Genomic DNA, 22,500 nt, shown 5'->3' on the forward strand with positions numbered 1-22,500 from the left:
TTTCTTGCTCTAATTCCTCTAAATCTGAACTTGATTGTCCTTCCACTTTTTGATGTTTGTTTTATTTAGGATTTAATTATTTTCCCTTTTCCCCATCTTTTTTGTTTTGTTTGTTGTTTTGTTTTTGTCACTGTTGTTTTTTAAGTACTGGTTAGAAATGTCAGGCTGTTTTTGGAGGCTGCTTCATTTGTGTACCAAATCAAGTTGATTTTCATGGGGATTATGCGACTCTGCACATAAATCTTTATGTAATTCTGCACTGAGGAGACTGACTTTCACAATGTAGGTGACAAACATATGTGATTTCACATGCTTAATGCACCTCCTGGTTTTCTGAAGGGCAATGAACGTGGAAGGCAGGAAAGTATGTGAATACTGAAGCAGCAGACCACAGAAATGCTGTGTATCCTTTTGTTTTGCATTGTATTCTGTGTGAGAGCATTTATTATAGACAACGAGAGAGTGAGACATGTACATTTATAACAAAATATAGAAGGAAAAGAAAAAGCTGAATACGCAGAGCTCACTGTCGGGGAAGCCACGGTATGCAGAGCATCACAGCCAAATTGCAGTAATGGTGGTGTTTCAATTAAAGTACTTTAGTGTCCAATTTATTTTTTTTTTCTACTGATTATTATTTATTTCTCGGATGCTTTTTCTTTTTTGTTTCTACAGCAAATAAGATTTTTGTTTTTAAACCAGGATATTGTGATAGTTTTTATTTTAATAATACATCTTTTGGCCACATTTGCTTTCCTATGATAATTTAATATAAGAGCTAAGCTCCCAATTAAAAGCAAATTATTAGGATTTGCAGTTAATCTAGAAGTGAAGCAGAACACTAGCAGAATTTGTCTGCGAGTTAGGCCTCATATTTATAGCAGAGAGCGAACTCGTCTCTCCTCGTTAATATGCATACTGGAATTAGCCTGTTATTTCCACTTATCATTAGGTGGGGATTATTTTCACATTTGTACTTATAATTGCTACTATTTATATAAAACACAGAGATGCTGTGTGCGTTCTATGTGAGAAGTGGAGAACTCGTGTGGAGATGAGCAGCTGAAATACAGCAGGCCTGCATTTCTTGCAAATCTAGTCAATATTTGAGTTAATTTATTAGCCACTGTCGCATTTAGCCGTGATGGCTCTGTTGTGACATTTCAAAAGCATAGGTGCAAGGATTAGTTCAATATCCCACTGCTTAATTTCTCTTCCCTTTTCTAATGAAGGAAAGAAGAAATACGTGAAAATAAAAATGAGGAGCTCCCTGAAAATGAGAGCAGGCGATGTTATGCAAACTCCCGTTCCCCACACCACAGCCAGCGCTTCACTGAGGTGCGGATCCAGAAGCAAACATTGCTGTTCACACACCTGGCCTTTCTGGTTTTGCAAACTGCGTTTTAAGACCTGTGTTGAGCTACGATCGGGATAGAAAGCCTCAACAGAAAATTCCAGAAACTAATAAATATTCAAATGCCCTGAGTTTATGATCAACCAGTTTTTTTTTTTTAGTTACATATTTCTCTAAGAATTTATATTGGCTTTGTGAAACGAGAAACTTTTCAGATATGTAAATCAATCTTAGCGTTACTATGCAGTATTCTTTAAATTAAATTACAGTACAGATATCAGATTCTAGCAGTTCTGTTGCTGCAGTGAGATAATTTCTGGAGGCAAGACACCTGGCCAGGCTGGAGTGGTGATTAATTTTATGTGTTTAGGGTGCAATCATCACTCAGAAAAAGGCTTAGGGTTTGGATGATGGATGATGGGTAAAGTGCAGGCTGATAGGACATGGCCCATGAATCTGTTCTACATCATCAGTTCCTTTGATCACTGGCAGAAGTTCAGAGATTCTTCTTTGCATCTGTCCAAAATAAACAAGGCTACCATATACCTTTTGCAGTATCGCTTCTAAACACAGCCTTTATTTGCAGGAGGAGAAAGCACCTTTATTTTGTGACAGTGGCTAAGGAAAAATAAAAGGCAAACACTTTGGCTTGCATTTACACGCACATTTGCAGTCCCAATTTGCGTGTGTCCATACGTATACATATTTTAATGAAAGAGGAGAGTAGAAAAACAGTATTTTTCACCTGCATGCTGACACCTCTGTTATCGCAGAGGATTCACCGTCGCTGCTGAAAAACAGCGTTACACCATCTGCATAGGAAGAAAGTCCTAAGTTACAGCAGTTCTGTACAGCGTTTCTGCTTCTTCTCTTATGCTGGTGGCTGCAAATGGTTGGGAATCTTTCTCACTACTGATTGAATGAACTCTGTAGCTGAAGAAATTATGATTAATAATTCAGAGCAGTTTAAGGGTGGAGAGAGAGAGACGATTTGCATCGACCTAAAAGAAGAATACTTTTTGTGTCTCAATTAACAAAGTATAATTTGATAATTGAAAGCAAATGCTTTTTTATCAAATGATTTCTACTTTTCTTTACCCAATGCTGTCCCCTGCAGGGTGTAAGAAATCAGATCACAGAAGTATTCAGAGGCTAAAATATATATAAATATATACATATATATTTAAATCCAAGAGGAGAACCAAAAAGGAATAGCTGAATTAACACCATGTCCTCTATCAGAATTCATTATCAAGCCAGAATGTTTTATAATGAATAATCCTTTTGGAAGCTGATTGGGTGCTGTAAGGGCATTTCTTGAAAATATTCTCTCATATCTTATTCCACATGTGCAGCACGGCTTTCCATAGGTGTTACGAATTCCTGGTGTCGATATTCTATCTGTGGGCAATAAGATGTTAGCTGTTTATTTCATATGTCTCATCAGCTGCACTGGCGCATGGAAATCCAGCAGAACACGTAAATTAGGAAATCACTGTCCATCTCAGCAGACCTTCTTACTATTTTGTAGAGTGGGACATAAAGGGTCTGCATGACTACTGGCTGTACATGGACAACGGAGCTGTTTAAAAGACAGGTGACCATCAAATTAAATGCAACTCTTCTAAAAAATCAAAATAAAGTAAACAGCGAAAACATAAAGGTGGGAGAACTGATTAGATTCCCTTAATGGGATTATCTTTGCACCAAACAAAAACAAAGCATGAGGCTCAAAGAACTGTGAGAGCACTTGTTATCACAGAAATGATGCTCACTTTATCTGACTAAGTGCAAATACTGAAGTGTTCATTAGCTCTCCTGATACACCTTGGCTTGTCTTTATTGAGTTGCATTTCATCCATAGCCTTCGTACCTGGAGGCACACAATAAATTTTTCTGCACAAAGGGTTTCTCAGGAATAGTATGACTGTTCCTTTACTCCCCAGAGCCTGGATGCATTGCATCATCTTCTATCATGCTTACAAGCCCCAGGCCTGGGATGAGGAATTGTTTAGTATCTCCAAACCAAAGCTTGCCACGTAGCAGATCAAATTGTTGTTGCTGTGCCACAGAGGTGACTCAGTACTTGCTTGTTTGATTTAAGGCACAGCTCCACTGTGAAAAAGTTATTGTGAAAATGGTACTTTCTTCCTCGGCAAAGATAGTTCCTATGAGTGTGAAGAATTATATGTGCTGACTCAAGTGACAAAAACAAGTATTTACTGCTTCTGCTCTCTCCAGCTCAGCAGAGCAAAGACAGAAAAGAGAAAAGCAAGTTGGAGTCCATTTAATCTGTATGTGTTAAGGCTCTTTTTCAGGCATCTTTGTGTTTATGCCTGTGCAAAGGCAGGGAGAAATACAGCATCCCAGACCTGCTTATAGGTATAATTTGGCTTTTTAGTGCTCTTGAGCAGCTGTACAAAGGAAACATCTTTTCTCGATCCCTTGGATCCCATTGTGCTCGTTGAAACTTCAGCCTTCAAAACAAAACCAAAACAAAGAACAACCACTGATAATGAAGTAGGGTAATTTGAAAAAGAGTAAATTGATACCTTATACTTTTCTATATACTTACCTTTTACCTGTAGTGGCTCACAGACTTTGTGACTGCGTGAGGAGGATTATTAAGAGTATTTTGTGGCATTCTGGTTTTGTAGACCTGTGTAGCTATCAGGAGATGCCTTGGTGCTGCAAGCTGCTGGTGTGTGGTTCCTGTCCCACTGAGCTATCCTAGGAGCCAGTGAGGGCTCCTTGCTTGGCTGCCTTACATAGTCTGTGTGTGAAACTGTGAGGGGAGTTCACAAGGAATGACAGTCTCAGTGTTGGTTTTAGCACGTTCACAGCATCCAGCTTTATTGCTTTTGCTTGTCTAACCCAGAGAGGAAAGTTGTTTCTTTCCCTCAGTTTCAAGGTGACTCCGGACTTTGCATGAGAATGATTTGGGCTTATGTTGCTTTGGAAAAATGCAGTGGTTAGGGCAAGTAAAGAAGCAAGAAGATTTGCTTGAATAGTTCAGCTGCCTAAAAGAGAATACTTAGCCATCCTCTTAAATAAATTCCTACTTGCTACCAGATGTTCAGATAGGCAGCAGTGTCTGCTGGCTACTTTCATCATTTTTTGCACTGCAGTAGGAACTCTGTCCCCTTTGCAAAGCTATTTGTGGGGCTGTATTTTAAATCCAGTGTAACTGAGGAATGTGGCAGCCTGCTTACTTAGTTCAGTACCTTGTGTCTTTGCAGCAGCATAGTTCTCCATTAAGTGGCACTCTTGGTTGCCCAGCTCCTGGAGGCTGTCCTCCCTACGAGATGGTGGCCATCAGCGAGCCGTGCAGGTGGTACAGGATGTAAACACCAAGCCCCTGGAGTTTCCTTAGCACTGAGGAAGCTAGGAGCAGTCAACAGCTTTGCAGTTGTCTGCCTGGAGTAGTCCAAAAAGTTAGCTTGTGTTGGCCTTGGGGTATGCTGAGAACCTATTCTTCACCTGCCCACTAAGACTGTGCTTTCCTTTCGGGCAGTGTGATCTTACCCAGTGGTGAAGCTGCAGGAATGAGACTGTTTGGTGTTTGCAGTTCAATTCTAAAATATTTATAAATAAAAGTGAAACCTTGTAATCATAGTTTACACAGTCCATTCTGAATGCAATTTCTTCTGAGGAAGAAACTTCAGTTTGTCCTGTCAGTTTTGGAAATGGTGTGATTTCCTCACACTGAAGGAGATAGTACCTCTGTCCAACCTACTGAGCGTGAAAAAGATAAATAGGAGGTAACTGTATGGAGCTTATATCCTAGTCAAAGATCACTTATCCCCTCGGTCCTAGCACTTAGAAGATGATTAACTCTCTGTATTATGAGATGTAACAAAAAGCAAGGGGTGAGGGCTTTCACTTCTGTCTGAAAATAGAAAGCTTCCAAATTTCTTTCTAACGTGAGGCTAAACTACTAAATATGAGATAATTCTTTAAACTTTCCTTTTGAATAACCCTTCAGTATTGTAGCCTGAGCAATAAATGTTTTATTGATTTGGATGGATGGATTGTGCTTAAATGTGTCCAGTTGATATTGACTATTTGATTTTTTAAATGCATAGATGTCTTTGTAAACTCTAACTCTCATTTAGCTTGCTCACTTGATTGCCAAAATACTGCTGTGCATTGCCATTAGAAGGAGGAAAGCTGCCAGCAAGGTATAGGCAACTCCCAGTGCTCACCATTTTTTTTCTCATATGTAGTAATCAAAGATACCATATCTGTAGACTTTATTTGCACCTAAAATGCTTCGGTGCACAAGTTGGATACTGGACTGCAAATTGACTTTCTCTTGCTTAGAAGCATTTATCTCCAAAGACCCTGAAGAGCCCCTCATGCTTCTGGAATGTTGCCTTCTCCTTGGAGCCCTTCTCTTAGGAACAGGAGTGGCTTGAGAGGATAATAGGAATATGGGAAACTTGAAAAATGCACACATGCGCTGCAGAGACATAAGCTCAACAATCTTTAGAAGCTCTCTGGTAACTTTTTACGAAGCAGCTTGACCCCTTACTCTTATTTTTTTTGTATTGGTATTTACTTTACCACACAGAAAACCAATCATGTTACTCTGTTGTAAGAGTTATTTTGTAAAAGCAGACAGAGGCATGTAGCTGCTCAGAATAGCTTACAGTCTCCTGCAAGCACTTAACACTTTCTTCCCTTGAGGTTTGAAGTTATTGGGAGAGCTGAAATGCTTAGGCTTTATTCTCTTACAGAAGCTAGGTCTAAAAATGATAATAAAATACTATTGCAAAGACCTAATACCTAAATATTTCCTTCTTGAACAATATAATTATAAGTTTGTATTATAGCAGTGTTAAAAGTTTTCTGTTCAACAGCATGTTACACCAGAAAACAGACTTCACTGAGAGCATATATCCCCTCAAATTACTGCAAACGTGCTTGGTTAAACCAATACAGAATTATCTCCCGTGGTGCTGTTGGGGTTCATTCTGCTGCACTCGTTTGGATGTCAAAGTGACAGGCCATTAGCCTAAGGGGAAGCTAATTATTTAAATAACTTCTCTTATTTTGTACAATAAAGACGTATTTTTGAAAATACAACACTAACATAGATACGTGTCAGATGGCTATGGTCCTTTTTTAAAAAAATATGAAAATGTAATTTTAGCATTTAAACAGCCAAGACAGTGGTAATTTAAAATAAAACAAGAACAACAGTCGTTAAATGGCTGTGTTCCTGGACTTAGATTGATGCTTAACACATTGATCTTCTTCAATAGAAGCTTTCCATATTCCATCTGTTAGAATCTTTGACCTTTTCTTAACACCATTAAAAGATAAAATGTTAATCTACTGAAAAAAGATGCATGACCTTTTAAAAGTGAACTGTACCACTTTACAATCTGCCATCATTAAGGAAGTTTATGCTCAGGAGCCGTGCATTATGTGTATCATAGCAATATAATTGTTTAGAATAATGTAATTGTTCAACCAAGAAGATGTATACCACGCATAACATAAATTAGAATGGGAACTATGTGAACTTTGAAAACCCAATCAAAATAACATGTCAGATCAAGGCTTACTTTCAGTTTTAATTAGCCTCAACCTCAAATTTATTTTGTATTAGCACACTGAGATGCATATGTAGAGGCAACCATTTCACCAAGGAAAAGTGATGGTACCTTAGGATAAATGAAACCACCTCCGTGGCAAACGGTGATGTTTAGCTTTTGTTTCTTTTCTTTTGGTGTAAGGAAATAAATTTGGAACCAGTATCTTAAATACTAATGAGGAATGTCCCTAGCAAGAGAGTTCTTGAGAGTAGACATTTCTTTCTGCTAAATCTGAATTGTCTTAAACAAGACTTAACAGCAGCGGCCACAGTTCAGAGCAGCACCAAAACATGGTTAAATGCAACTTAGTGAAGCTCTTCAAAGAGCATTTAGTTATGGGTATGGGAGAATTTGATTCCACTTCACGTTAAGCTTCTGTTCTGAATCCTGAGTATAGAGTCAAACTGAATACGTGTTACGGGTTCCGATAACCTTATCTGGTGGTTTACATGTTTTGGATGGTGAGGTCTGTATTTTAGGTAAAGTTCCATAAATGGAGAGCATAGGTCTTATTGATAAAGTGTCTAATTAATAGCTATGAGAGCTGCTCCGAAAGTTATGCCTCCTATTTTATTATATTGACTCCTGATATCGGGGGGGTGGTGGTGGTATGGCAGCAGAGGTTGAACCTTCCCACCAATATTCGTTTCCCATCCTCATTCTGAGGCAGTGATTGCTGCAGTTCAGCTGTGGCATCAGCAACAGCGAGTCACCTCTGCTGGGGCAGACGTGTATGAGAGTGGCATGCAGGCTTTTGTTCATCACTGGCAAAAATTTGGACCTAATGGTGTCAACACAGTAATGACTGTATTGAGAAGTAGTGTTTTGTAGCTGAGGATTTGCTCGATCAGATATTGTTATTGTGCTCTTTGTATTTGTGGTAGCCTCCTTTGAAATAAGTAGGATGTACTGCTGTCAGAACAACCTGACATACATGATATATGGTAACAGAGAAGTCCAAGTATCATCTTCAGTTGAATATAGAATTCTATATTCTACTAAAAATGTTTATTTTATGGAACAAATATCTTTTCTACATAGGAAAGCTCAGATTCTCTGAATTTTGATGTCTATTCTACTGAACTCCTAACTTGATTTGTTTCGCCCCAGAAACTCTCATGATCTTAGGCCAGATAATGCTGGATTGGAGCGTACTCTGTCTGAAGTTCTATGTTTTTCAGTGGAATTGACTCCGTAAGTAAGTGATTGCATGCAAAATAGAAGTACAGTAATTCTAATCTTATATAAGCCTAACTCCTGTTATTATTTGTTTATAATAACATATGCAGCATTAGAAACATCACTGTGCTGGGCTCTCATACTTGAAGGCTTGCAGTATGCACTCAAAACTGTTTCCTACTCATTAAACTGAGGCTGAAGTAATATGCTAGTTTACATTTCTTGGTAACGTACAGTGCAGATGGACAATCCTGCAGAAGTTAGCTCATTACATGTACACTGCATGCCTAGGACTGGGCTTGACGTGATGAACTTCATCACGAAAAATGACATCATGTGGTTACATAAGGTCCTTGAGCTATAACAAATCACAGCAAATTCAGTCCTATCCCTTACTCCTTTGTTGAACAACTGGTGATGCCGGCAGATGCAAAGTGTTTGCATTTAATGTGTGGGTAGGAGGGGAGAGCAGAAGAAATGAAACTATCCAGTTCAGGAGGATAAGCAGCCAGCATGGTGCGTTAGCCACATTAGCTCTAGGTGTTTCAGAGAGATACATTTTGAGTGTGGAGATGAAGATAGAGCTTACATATGTCTCAATGTTGCTAAATCTTATGATCTTATCGACAGCTTTAAGATGTATAGTAATGTTCTTTAAGTTCTAGCTGTAGAAATCTTCTTAGTATATGAGACTATCAGGATTTTTTATGTATTTTTTTTTATGAAGGAACTTTTTTTACCAGAGAGAGGTTTGAAACTGCACATCTGAAAAAAGTAAAATAAAAAAGGCAGCAAAAAGGTACTTAGTAAGAACCTGCTTGCTTTTCCTTCTCTTTTTACTCTTCAAGGGCAGCTCCTCCTAACAATACAGAAAACATAGGAGAAAGCACAGAGTTTGCTGACAGTCCTGGCAAGTAGAAAGACACTCAGTTCTGTAAATGTCAGCTTTGTAACTCCAGTTAAAACTTTGTATTCTGCTTTCTGATCATGTTGATGGACCAACTCTCTCTATTTGTGTTTTGCTCCAGTTAAATAAGCATTGCCCCTTTTTGTATAGGCTGTGCATTTCATCTTTGAAGTTAGTAGCCACTTTTTTTGTGAAGCACTTTATTGTTTAGACGTGCTTCCCAGTTCCAGCCCCATTTTATCACCGCAAATTTCCTCTCTTGCATATTCTTCCCTCTAGGTCATTGATAGTGAAAGCAAGCAATATGTTTCCTGGTGTTCAACCATGTGGCACTTCACTAGTCACATAATACACTAGATAAGCAGATGACAGTCTGTGCTGCTCTGAATAGCATATGTGCATGCCAGCTGAAAGCCAGGAGCCGGAGGACATACAGGCAGCCAACAGAGGGAGTCAATGGCAGCAAAGCACTGGCCATGCAACCAGCACTTTGGAGAACAGAAAAATGGACAGTTTTGTACTTACAGTCAAAGAGTAGAAGACCTCAGTCTGTATCCTATTAGGCCCCAGGCATCTCTGACAGCCCACATGCTCTTCTGCTTTGGACTTCAGGTTACTGGCTCAGAGAAGCTCTGTTCCAGCTCTGTACCCACCGGAATTAGAGTTGTTTGGGGCAAAGTTTGACCCTTCTTACATTTGTTATGAGGACCTGGAAGATATAATAGGTAGCAATTGCTTTTTGTCTGCTAAGGTAATGTACAGGAGCTATAACTGCCGTCTAATTAACATAGCAAAGTACAGCCTACATTGTAAAGAACACCTGCTTGCTCTTTCTTTTAGAACATAATAGTGATGTTTAAAGTCTCTTGTGCACATTCGTAACTTGTTACCAGTTTGAGTGTTACAGACCCCACCAACCAAAGTGGTGTTCCCCACAGACTAGGGAAGCCCTAGATCTCAATGCAGGTGTGTACTATAAAGGTAAGGACGGTCTGTTCTCTTTGACAGAAGCAAGCTGTCATGATAATAGAGAAATGAGATTCAGAAGGAAAAAAATATTTCAAAATATTCTCAGACACATTCAGGCAACATGTAAATAGAATAATAAATCTGGCAAGAAAGACCTGTTTATTTTTTACATGAAGGGACTAAAAAAGTTTTTTTTTCCCTTTTAAAGCATGACTTTCTCTTCCTTCCACCTGAAGGCTGCACGATATTCCTCAGAGCAGCCGTCTGCAGCAAGAAATTCATCATTCACTCTCTGATCAGCACGTACAGCAAGTGACATGAAACTCTGCTTAATTCTCTTGTGTCTTTATGAAATAAGTTCTTCCCCAACCAAAGCAATCTGCTGCTTACCCTAATCTCAATTTAACACTTACTCTCAGTGCTCAAAAGTAACAGTCTGCATTTGAATGGGGTTTGCAAAGCAGAAGCAACTGCCAGGGAAAATGAAACAAGTCTTGTCTCTCTTCCTTGAAAGCTGGGAAAGGCTTTAGGCTTTTTACTGCAGCGACAGGTTACATGTAAATAAAGTTTGAGATCTTTGCTTTGGCCATTTAAGACGAGTTGCTTAGGAGAGAACAAAGCTGACGGTGCAAAGCTTGAATTCAGCCCAAGTTGCACATTAAGATGGCTGTTCAAAAGCAAGTGCCACGTGCACGCAGAGTACAACTGTGGGGTGTCTGTGCAGTATGACAGATAGGGCATGTTGCTGCTCACTTACTGAGGAAGCCTTGAAACCATTGAATTTTCAGTTAGTAAGCAGTAAGGAAAAGAGGCCTTGAACACATTTCGCTTCTTAGAAGCAAATTTATTTGGTTTATGCTCTATGGAAAACATCTGGGAGGATCTCAGCCCCTGCAAAGCTGGTAATGGTTCCATCTTGCCTCAGATTACCTGCATTAACACAATGATTTGAAAAAGATTCCCTCATTTACATTGGAATTGGATACTGTCGCTTTTAATCAGCAATCTAAGCAATGCCCCTGTTAGTATTGTTGGATTGGCTACATTTCTGGGTTTGTTCTGAAGTTATCAAAATGGCATTTTGACAAAATGGATTGGGAGGGATGTGTTCTGCAAGAGGTCTTCAACAGCAGCATTGCTTCACTGCAGCATGTAAAGCCATGGTCGTTGCTGACCCGGGAGCCAGGGGCTGGTCTTGAGAGGAACGTCACCTGCACTTCTCTCCCATAGCTTGTAAGGTCTTGAAAGGGAGAAATGAGCAGTTGACAATTTAGAAATATGTTGCACAACTTTCAGGTCATAGCTGAATTGGAGTAACAATGAGTTCTCCTCTTCTTCCACGTTAGGCTGCATATGCAGCCCATTGCATGAGCCATCATGCCACGTGGGGCATGCTGCATGAGGTCCTGTTGTATTTTATCTGCTGGAAGTGTTTTGACTTACCTGCATGATTGATTTTCTTCCTGGCTTTAGTCAGGTGGAAGAATAAAGCATTTCCCTATGTAACTTTCACACCCAGGTATACTGCAGTTGTTGCTGCACCTAAGCAGAATATTTCTGCCTAGGCAGATTTCTCTGCTGGAAATGGTGCTTTTTAGAGAATATTGACATATGCATTAAATGAGAAACACACCTGGAATTGAAGCGCTCAGTTTCCCTACAAGAGGAAGAGAATAAGTCTTAGTTTTCCTTTGGGGCAAAACTTTAATGGATTTGCTGCAGTATAATAGTCTTCCACATATTGTTCAAACCCCATATGATACTCAGGGCTGTGAGTGTCGGTACCAAGAAAAAAAGAATCTGAATTCATTCTCACATTCTCCAGCTCAGATTGGCAGTGTAGGATGCATTAGTTTTGGAACAACAACACCTATGTGCTATTCTTCAAAATGTCTTTGTTCAATCTGTTGTGTGACTAAGCCTCACATAAATTGTGAAGATGCTCAGACTCTTTTTACTTTCTAAATTTTGAAGATGAGGTTACTGAAATGCAGAGCTTGTGAGAAGAGCTAGGCTGACAGCAAAGAGATGGGTCGTCTTTGTGGAGCACGCATAGCTTGTTCCCTTGTTGCCTTGTCAGCGTGCTTCAGACCCAACGTGGTCCCAGCAACGAGTGTCCCAGTTCGGTTCCCACATCCTCCTGTCCTCAGTGTCTGTGCTGGGATGGGTGACTGGGCTTGCAATTAGTTCTGGTTGATGACCGAAGGTGGAAACCTTTCTGTATTGGGAAAGGTAAGCTGAACAACTCATTTCATGTAGATGCTTTCTAAAGCCCACTGATTGTCCTTCTACACGTAAAGCTCCCTCGTTTTCAGGTTCATTGAGTAATGCAGTAAAATCAGACTTTAATCAGGGGAAATGACACATTTTTGTGCATATTTCAAGGCTGTAAATTAAAAGCTGTTTTTTAAAGAAGAAATTTAAAGGCTATTTCTTGTTGCTACTGCCCCTCTAGGACTGCACTGAGCGCTTGCCACCTACAAGCGCTCTCGCCAGGCAGGCTGTGCAAATATTATTATTACTTAAATAGAGTCTGAATCATTACCTTGTGTTTTCACTTTGTAGTGAAGTGATTTAAATATAGTTTTCGTATGCTAGGATCCTTTGACAAATGCATAAATAGTTAGCGCATTGTTAGCAACAGTGAAAAGGAAATGGATGCCTGGCAGGAGGAAGGGCAAATAATTTTCTCATGCTTGCTGTGCTGTTTCTGTAGTGTAAATCAACTCTGCTCCTCTGAAAGTAAAAACTTATTCCAAGATGTCAACAAAAGTAAAGTAATTAGGAAAGGAAATGTAATTCCTCCCTGCCGCTCCTCCCTCACACACGTCTGTAAATGAAAGCTATTTAAAGATAGAACCTGAAGTAGACTAATTGGGGCAGATGAGTCATTTGGGACCTGATCCTGGAAATGCTTGCTCCCCTGAGTAGCCCTTTGATTGTTGGCCTGGGTCAATTCTGAGAGCACGTGCAAATGCCCAAGACCAGGGATGGGTCAGTCTCATGGGGTCCTGAGTGGCCCACTTGAGATCCTGAACCACGTGCTCAGAGTTCACTGTTGTACCGCTCAAAGATGTTCTGGTCACCGTCGGCCAGGCAAACCCTGACTTCTTACATTTAAATAGAATATTACGAGGCTACATTCGATTAATTAATCTTACAACTCAAAAAACAAAACATGCCACGAAACTTACCCACATTTGCTTGTGCCTCTGGTTCGTGTCTGTCATAAAATTAACTTCTGTAATACGCTTTTTCCACAGTTTAGTTCTCAAACTCTTTGGTGCAAAGGAAGCTGTAAAGCTCAAAGGCATATATTTTCTTAGAGTTGGCAATTAATATGCCACTAGTCTTTGCATAAATAAGTTGTGTATTTTAAAGCAACTCAAATGGGCTATTTCGTTTTATATGACTGTTAATTAAGATGTTGATTAGCCCTGCTATTGAAGCATTGAAACCCTTTCTAAAAGAAATGGCCACTGTTTCAATTTTATTTTAATTAGTTGGACTTTGAGGTTATTTACTGCAGTGTCGGCCATCAAAGTAAAGCTATTTAATTTGATGCTCAGTCCAAGCAGGTAGCACAGAGACCCACATTTGCCTGTAACCACTGCCATTAGCAGCGGTATGATTTAAGGTCATTTAAGAGTCATCAACCTCACAGATGGTAAAATGCAAAGTATCTAAAAGGGAAAATAACAATTGTTGTCTTGTCAAATAAAATCCGAACATTGTATTTTCTGTGAACACCCACTGGCTTCCAGCAATTTTATACTGAGAGCGTTTCCCTTTGGGCGGAGAGAGTTAGGTCTTCCCTTTCATGCATCCTTCCATTGAGACATGCTAACCCCCTCGGGAGGTGAAACCCACCCAGATATTTGTGATTTTAAAACTTCATTTGCGTCACTTGCAACAGAGATGGATCATTATTCTGGGATAAAATCACATCCTGCACAGTGAAAATAACAGGCAACATTTGACCTGAAAAGGGAAAGAGGAAAAAGAAAAAAAAAAAACATAGGCAACTTTAAAGTGTTAAAAGGAACAGATAGTGTTAAAGCTGCTTCAGGAAACAAATTCTCCCTGTAATGCAGTGTAATTACGATCTTTTCTAAGCTAAGTATAGTACCCTAGAGATTACTATAAGTAACTTATAATAGAATTTTTATTAGTGGTAGTAATTTTTTATGATAATTAGTGTAATCTGCAGCCAATAAAATCAGAAGATATATAGTTATCTCTTTTACACCAGAAAAGTATTCTTCAGACAGCTGAAACGTTAAGAAAAGAAAAATGTGTTATTTTATGGAGGCCATACGCTTTTATGTTCTGATTGTTTGGTATTCTTTTTTTTTATTATTAGCTCTTTCCACTCTCCACTTAATGGTGAAAAATGTGACACGTACTCAAGAGCCACTATAAAGCGGCCAGTTTGGGGTAAGCAGCTGACATGTAATTCTGTGGCAGTCTTTATACCATTCTATCTGAAACCTCATCCTTGGTGGAAGCTGCAAGTTTTACTGTTTCTCCTAGATGATAGGCTCCTCCTGCATCAGCCTTGTTTGGGCTCGCTGTGAGGCTGCCTTTGCTCGTTGTTTGTGGCACATAATCAATGAGACTTCATTGTGTTGCCCCAGAAAAAAATATCTTGCAGCACAGCCCTTCTCAAAAGCTTTTAAAAGAGGAACACAGAAGCAAAAATATTCCTTAGTATGGATTAGCTGTCCCACACTACAGGACTGGCTGGGCTCTGACCCCGTTTGGATCGGTAGTGAGCCTGTTGGTTTTCTGGAAGCATGAAGGAAGAGAACAATTCCTAATCAACCTATGGAAACAATGATTGCAATTCTGCTGTAAGCATTCAGGATCATATCTTACGTCTGTAGTTTGCTTCTCTACGTCTCTTGCTGGCACACAAAAGCAGAAGTGTTGCCAGAGTAAAGCAAGACATGGGTCTTAGGTTCATCAAAACACTTTTCCAAAATAGCAGTTGAATCTAAAGCTGGACAAATCAGCACAGCCTTTTTGTCTGAGTGAAGAAAGGGTATATAATTCTTCCCATCACAGCTAGAGATTTTGAATTTCACTTCCTGAAGGGAAGAAGGGAAGAGAGCACTCTGGGAGAATACTGAATCTGTACTGATTTGAGATGGAAGGACTATTGTTCCATATGTTATCTGTGGCCTGATAGACTGCTATTTTCTTTTCTCAGTGGCACAACAACCCCTAAATGACCCTCTTAATCTGTGTTATTGTAACTTACTGGCAGCTGTTACAGGATGAAAATTAAAAAATTAAGATACATGACCTAAGAGGGACCAAAGAAGGTTTTCATCATCTTTCCCCAGTCATTTATCTCATGCTCAGAAGTTATGACAGAGAGTAAGGAGGCTGGCAAAACCAGGTTTGCATTTTCTACATGGTGAGCAATACTAGATCTGGAGAAAGAATTGCTCAGATTTGCTACTGAGCACCAAATAACACTGTAATTCTCCAGGTTGCATGGATGAGATGGACCTCTTGTGTTGGCTGTGCAGATTTTGAAGCTGGGGTCATGCTCACCTGGAGTTCCTTGGGCTTGGACTTCACTCATGGCTATGAAGAGTACCCACTAGTTTCCACTCACAGAATGGTGTAAGTTCTGATCTTCTCCTGCAGCAAAAAGTCCAGAGGTCTTTTGCATTCTCCTAGGCATCTCCTTAGAGGTGCTAAAATGGGATCAGCACTCCCAGCAAATGTACAGATACTCGTGATCCAGTCCTCTCTTCTGTGTGCTGATGAACAGTGAGTTCATAACGTTGACAGTTGACATTTTGTCACTTGGCATCTGCTGATGTGTGTGAGATAGAGCAAGCTCCCTAGAAGTCTGCCCTGCATTCTGCAAATACAGGCAGGCATCACTGTATACAGTTACTGTGATGTGTATTTTCAGGGTTGTCCCAGTGATTATAACCAATGCAGACATGAGGCATGTTGAGATGACTGCTGGTGAACACAGGTGTGTTCATTTAAAAGCTTAGGGAAGGCATTGGTTTGTTTCCTAAGAGAGATACTGTAATGGTGATTTCCTACCTACTTTGTCCATGCCTTTTGTGTGGCAAAGTGATTAACTAGGCAGCTATTAAGTAAGAGTTGTTTCATTCATGCACAAGAATTCCTCACTCAGTGATGAAAATTGCAAGTTTTGCCTTGTCTTGTTTCCCCATTGCTTTTTAGAAAAGGTAGCACTGTGCAGACTTTGAATCTTAAGTTCTGTTCAGCCTGCGAGCAGATGGGCAGTGAAAGCAGCATCCTGACAGTGGAGCTTCTACCAGTGGACAAAAGTGCTGCTTCTGCAGGATGCCTGTGTGCCACTACTTAGAGACTGTTGGCTGTGAGGTTTCTCTGACACTCATGTGAACCCTCCCAGGGACAGATGGGTTTGCTCTTGAATGGCTCCATTCTTTTCTCTTTGTGAATAGAAGGGGCACTTGTTAATTTGCCCTGACTGCAGTCATGCACTACAGGCGTTTGCTTTGTCACCCCTCCTGCTGACCATGGCCTCAAGGCCAGGAGGGCTCATACTCTGAAAAAGTGTGTACTTACTGTATCTGTCCAGAATGTCTTCTGGGAGGAGAGGGATCACAGCTGAGCGCAGTGCTGTGTGCTTCCCCTTGTCTTGCTCCAACCTGGGAATTAAACGGGAGGCTTCTAGTGAACTTTCTTGGTAGAAGCAACTGATGGAAGTTAGAGAAATAAAACTCTTGTTCTCTCTTCGTTGAGGAATCTTACAAAAAACCATGTAAGTAACAGTGGGTTTTGCAAGTCTTCGAATTTGCACATGAACTATTATAAAATTATTCATGGGTTTTTAAGCTGGATTACTGAAATGCAGTGTACCTAAGGCAATGTCTGAAGAATGTCTGGAAACTTTCCATAAGAGCACAAACCCATTTCTCGTTCTCTTAGTCTCTTCAGACCATGCTTTGTTTGTAGACTGCTCTCGGAATTCTCAGATTGCGCACAATTGCCCGTGCATTTCCAGACATAAGTAAAAGCAAAGTTTTGAGCCATCAACCTCAGTAATACATCCTTCTTCTATTCTTCATTACATCTTCACAGATCCGATCAGCTGCTATTCTTCTGTGCACAACATATTTAGTTAAAGAAGAAGTTCTGCTGCCCTCAGACCCAGTATGTGTTCCTTCCTCCTGCGTGCTGACCTCTGCATGATGTAGCAGAGCTGTTTTCCAGGACAACTGCCTTCAAGCTCATAGGCCTGAAGGATTTCAGGCAAATGAGGTTATGTTACTTTCAGCTTTAGAGTCTTTGAGTACCTTATTAGCAAACACTGCGTTCTGTGGTAATTTGTCTGGAGGTTAGAGCAGGTGCATAGCTCACCCCCAGACAAATAAGGCTTAAATTGTTATTTCATCACGGAGAGATCAATCTCGGTAATTTAGGTGACTGAATTTGTATAGTTGGTGTGCAAAGAAAATACCTTTTTCAGAACAGCTATAAACTGGTAGTGCAATTTATGGTGTGAACATTGGTCACTGTATTAAATTATCTCTATGAATACACACAGCCTTTTGAACTGTGCCCACAAGATGTCCATAGGAAAAAAATCTAAGCCTTCAGATGTGTGTGGAAATGTTATTTCCTACACTGAGTATGAGACTTTGGGAGTTGTTTTCCTTGCTTTTCCATGAATTTGGTATATAACACAATACAGCATCTGGTAAAAGTTTAACTGAAAAATCACTTATTTTTAAATTCAAATAATTTCTCTCCAGTTAAAATGTATCCTAAGCTGCGTGCTTTTCTTGGCGCCAGGTAAGTAACAAATCACACTGCTTGCCTCTCGAGATGAATTTTAGAGTAATTCACTGCGCTGTGTACAACATCAGCTAGAAGCCGCAACACAAGTGATAAATAGTAGTTGGTTAGCAGTGGAGAGAGAGGGGGAGGTCCTTCAAAGAAAAAATACACTGTAAAGACATAAGATAGCGACGTCATCATAAAAAATGTGAATCCCACATCCCCAGTGGAAATTCCTTGGTAAGCAGACATGGTGGAGGAGACAAAATTAGCAGTCAGAAGCAAAGAGTCTGTGGTCCCAACAGGGAAACTGAGGTCACATCTGACACCTGTTGAAATCCACACTTGCGAATCTAGCGGTCGTTAGGATGGATTCTTAATCACCAGAAAAATGGTTTACTTCAATGTATCATCTCAAGGGGAAGGGACAGAAGAAATCTGAGGTAGAAACAGAGACAAATGACTCTCTCTGCTCTCTCAGGTAATGCTGAATACAGGAGGAGCTCCCTCAGCTCTGCGCTGGAGCCCAGCAGGTAATATCAGTTGCTTTAGCCTCATGCAGACACCTGAAAGGCATTGCAGTTTTGGTGGTTGTAATTTCAGTGCTGAATGGACCAATTTAAAATGCTGTAAATCCATTGAGCAAAGCATTAAGTTTGATCCAACACAATTTTTTATGAATTTTAGAAAATTAAAAGCAAAGACTATAGCTATTTTCTGAAAATACAAACAGAGTGAAGTATTTTCTTTCCCATGATCGTCAGTAATGCTTTTATTTTTCCAGTGACAGGAATACTCCACAAATACATTTCTGCAAAATGAAATCCTTCCAGGTCAGGGTTTTCCCTTCCTCTCTTTGCTGCTCCCATTCTGTGCTATTGGAGCAGGCAAAAGACAGAATGTGAATTTCCACGTTAATATTTCTTGCTTTTGTTCAGCATCTTTTCCTGCTCCCCTACACACCACCAGAAACGCTCACGTTAATGTAATATTTTTGTCAATAGTCTGTACCCAGCAAAAATGTCACTGAGTTCTAAAAATAAAGGTTCTGTTACAGTTTGTGATGTTAGAGGCTTGGCTGATGTGGTGAATAGGATGCAGAATATGCTGATGGTTTCAACACAGTGGAGGAGCTATCAATAGAATAATGGAGAGCAAACAAGGAGTCTTGCACGTGCGCTTTTTTCTGGGTGCTTTCCAAATATCACAGACGGAGTGTAACACTGTGTTTCTGTCTTGTGGGAGGAAAGCCTAGCTGCAGCCAGCAGCCAAACTCCCTGCGAAGAGAAAGGAAGGCTGCTCCCATAACAGGGTGTGAAAAACTGACCTTCTAGAATAGCAGTTTAAGTAGCTGGCGGGTTTTGTTCAGCTGCGGGAAGGAAGGCGCAGTTGTGTTGGGGCGAGCAAGTTGTGCTCTTCACCGGAGGAATGCGTGGAGTGTGTTGAAAGGAAAGATAGGGAAACACAGCCAGGAATGTGATAGAGTGGATATAAAATAAGTGAAGACAAGTGTCCTCATGCTGGCTGCAGTGGTGACGTGCATTATCTCAACGTGTTATCAGGAGATAGATGTTTGCATTCCCATGGGTCAGTGCAAGTTGTCACAGTTTCAACTTCCAGCTTTTTCTGATGGAAATGACGTCACAGGGTGAAGAATGCACAAAAAGCCCTCGGCTTGCTTGCGCAAACGTGGTGGCGCAATCTTGAAGGTCATCTGGAGGACTTAGCATTGCAGTGTGAAAGTATGTCAGCTGCTTTTCAGTGGTCCTTTACTTCTATTTATAGCAAGCAAGTTGATTAAGGTATTTTATTCCACACCTTTTCCTACTCGTTATGTTTCTTTGCTAGTGAGAGAGTGTCAGTTATTTTTTGGGGGGGAGAGGGAGAGACAGATTTCTGTCACAAGAAACTCCATTTGAGGCATGCTGTGAACACTTTCTCTCCATTGCTCTCATGGAGTGGCCAATAGGAGCCCAAAGCCTGTCACATTCCATCCCAGCCCAACCATTTGAAGCTAATGAATTTTGCAGGAGCAGTTAGCAGGTTTTGTTATCGTTCCAGTGTGAAATAAAAACAGATAGAACCTGAGGACTTTTTCCAAAATGGAGTTAAGCAGTTGTCGTTGTTTCTGATCTGCTGATCAATTGCTAGCAGTAATTAAAGGATCCCTATAGATCTGCTCCACAGGTCCATAATAGGCAGAAAAGGAATGTGTGGCATGAAATCTCAATTCCTGTATTTACTGTTTGTTGTATCTGTTCCTGGGTGTGTGAATATTCCATCTGATAAGGCGAAACACCCTGTGATACTAGTCATTAGTCATGATTTCATATAATTACCATAGCAATTTCTTTGGTAGCTAATGTGTCCCACGCACCTGTGCTTAATGAAACCATTTCCTGTCAAATTTGTGATTTTTAAGGGATATATAGTTAGCCCACTGAAGTATGATACTTTACTATTTGAGTTCTGTTGTACCTACTTTTTCTGCATGTGCAGTACCACAGTACAAAAAGAAATGAAATTCCAAAATTATGTATTTGTCCTAGTGAATTATTTATGTTAGCATCTCTTGTACAGTATAGTAAATAATCCAGAGTTCCCATCTCCCTGCTCTCTTTTAACTATCTCCTTTCCTGTGTTATCCTGTAGATACAGGAAGGGGAAGGTCAAACACCTTGAGTCAAGCATGCTGGGCAGCTTTTTGGCAGGATTTTTGCATGCAGTTGTGTTAAAGTTTTAGCCATCAGCACCCAGCCTTGTTTTTCAGTCTAAGATAACTTCTAAGTCCGGAATTGCATATTGTGCTGATCTGTGGACTTGTTTTGTGTATGAGTGAATGGGGAATGTGTTACGTTTCTCTTCTTTTCACGTTTGAAATCAAATATGAACTCCAGTCTGAAAACACAACTGATCTACTTGGGGTAGTTTTGTTGTGGGTTTTTTTCTGCTTGTTTTAAAAAGCCTGGTTTAGAGGGAGAAACAAAGCAATAAGAAAAGAGTGAGTTGGTTAGGAATTTTGATACAACAAAAAACTCTACAGTTGGAGAAGAACACAGAAATGCTGCCGGAATTAATTTTGATTTTTGTGAATCTCTTAAAGTTGACGGCTTACATACCTGTAAACCACCAGTTTCCCTGCAAGAAATGATCCAACCATCATTTAGTTGTGCCTGGTGATAGCATCATATCTTTTCATGCGCTGGCAACTGGGACTTACTTTCATTTCTTTTGATGGATTTCATCTAGAGATTCCTAGATTAAATAAACATAAATGATCTAAATGGCTTTAATCTGATTTCCATTTAAGACAAGATTTGGGAAAAAAAAAAACAAAAAGCTGCAGTAAGAAGTAAGCATTTTACTTGTTTGCTTTTTGTTTAAGAACTTACAATAAAACTCTGCAGCTCCAAAAGGCTCAGTGCCTGATAGTTGGTGTGCCAGGTGTTGGGTACTCCGGCAGTGCAAAGCGCAGGATTGACTCCAGGAAGTGGTGCAGATGCTTGACAGCAGTGCCAGGCGGTGAAGGAGTGAACCCTGAGGAAATGTGTGTCTAGTTCACTGTATACTCTCAGATTGCTTTTCACATCTCGGTATTTATTGATGTGCAACACACAACATAATTTTTCCAGTGAAAAAATTAGTATTTACCCACATTTCTCTCTCTGTAATTTTTGAAATAATAGGACATCATTATTTTCTGTGCTCGGAGTAGGAAATAACTATGACAACTCCAATACCATGGCTTGATTAATATTGGATTCTTAATAACAATCTCTACACATAGATTTCAGTACCAGGATGAGTCATTTGTGCAGGCAGAGTTGATTCTGGGTGAGCCAATGGCTCCATGGCAACTCAGAGAAAAGCGTCTGCAGAGAAAGGAGCCGGCGTTGCCTCCTGACGTGCAGGTAGGGCTTTGTGTTTGGGAGCTCTTCCGCCCGCCTCGCTGTGCTGTTTGCCTGGAGCTGGTCAGCCCAGTATAGCCACAGCCTTACAGAAAACCTCACAATAACGTGAGCCAGCTGATTCTGAAAGTTAAACTATGCAGAAAGTACACAGGCATAAATGGTCTGCATAGGCTGAATTAAGAATTACTTCACTCCAGCACTGTGGGCAGCAATATGAAAAAACACTGAGTGCTAGTAGTGGAATTTCTGTCAAGGGAAAGCTCCTGCTAGAAGTTCACCAGGAGTTTTGCTTGAGTAAGGACTGCAGAATTTGGCTGCTATTCAGTGAAACTTGTTTCCATCTCTGACTGTGCAGGGGACCTTCGTGGTCTGCTTTACTACAGAAGGCAACTGAAGTGACAGTAACTCACATTGCTCCCTCATGTCATGGGTGGACACAAAGGTCTTCTCGGATTTGTATTTTTCACTCTCATAATAATGTTACAAAAAAAAACCCCACAGCCCTTCACATCATAAAATTGGCTATGGGAATTTTCCTGCGTGCCTCGCTCTGACAGCAGTGCAGCATGCCAAGATGGCTGCTGCAAATGGCAGCTACTTGTACAGTTCTTCTGAGTTCTAATTCTGGGAAACTGTCAGTGATTTCAACTAGTGGTCTGATGGACTCTGTTGTGGATTTTAAATACAGGTTGGTTTTCATGGGCAGCAAGACAGAAGGGGCAAATGGATATGGCAGTGCCCAGCAAGTCTGATAGTTTGACTTACCGGTTATAGAAA

At 40.3% G+C, this 22,500-nt stretch overlaps 1 protein-coding gene and 1 long non-coding RNA gene across 16 annotated transcripts in view; one reads left to right on the forward strand and one right to left on the reverse strand.

Moving 5' to 3' along the window:
• LOC146543469 (uncharacterized) overlaps positions 1–22,500 on the forward strand; it is a 208,635-nt gene that overhangs the window by 159,754 nt on the left and 26,381 nt on the right. For 2 of the 14 annotated variants that reach the window (XM_085235335.1, XM_085235336.1), the window contains 2 exons: positions 8,086–8,151; positions 14,376–14,449. The exons of 1 other annotated variant lie outside the window; for it this stretch is intronic. In XM_085235335.1, coding sequence (XP_085091461.1) covers positions 8,086–8,151; positions 14,376–14,449 — 140 coding nt within the window. Of the gene's footprint in view, positions 1–1,232; positions 1,339–1,436; positions 8,156–14,375; positions 14,450–15,513; positions 15,647–17,113; positions 17,294–18,293; positions 18,346–22,500 lie in introns of those variants that run through there. 11 more of the 14 variants (XM_085235332.1, XM_085235339.1, XM_085235342.1 and 8 more) reach the window with 11 other exon arrangements.
• Positions 1–22,500, reverse strand: part of LOC104912960 (uncharacterized) — a 176,986-nt gene that overhangs the window by 5,448 nt on the left and 149,038 nt on the right. The window contains exons 9-14 of one of the 2 annotated variants that reach the window (XR_014886229.1): positions 22,489–22,500; positions 21,205–21,349; positions 20,932–21,067; positions 13,207–16,680; positions 9,569–9,752; positions 2,100–2,166 (exon numbers count right to left, since the gene is read on the reverse strand). The exon at positions 22,489–22,500 is cut by the window's right edge and continues 50 nt beyond it. This is a non-coding gene — a long non-coding RNA (uncharacterized LOC104912960). Of the gene's footprint in view, positions 1–2,099; positions 2,167–9,568; positions 9,753–10,935; positions 11,670–13,206; positions 16,681–20,931; positions 21,068–21,204; positions 21,350–22,488 lie in introns of those variants that run through there. The other variant, XR_014886230.1, reaches the window with a different exon arrangement.

This window comes from Meleagris gallopavo, chromosome 13 (assembly GCF_905368555.1).
Source record: "Meleagris gallopavo chromosome 13, MGAL_WU_HG_1.1, whole genome shotgun sequence".
NCBI classification, from domain to species: Eukaryota; Metazoa; Chordata; class Aves; order Galliformes; family Phasianidae; genus Meleagris; species Meleagris gallopavo.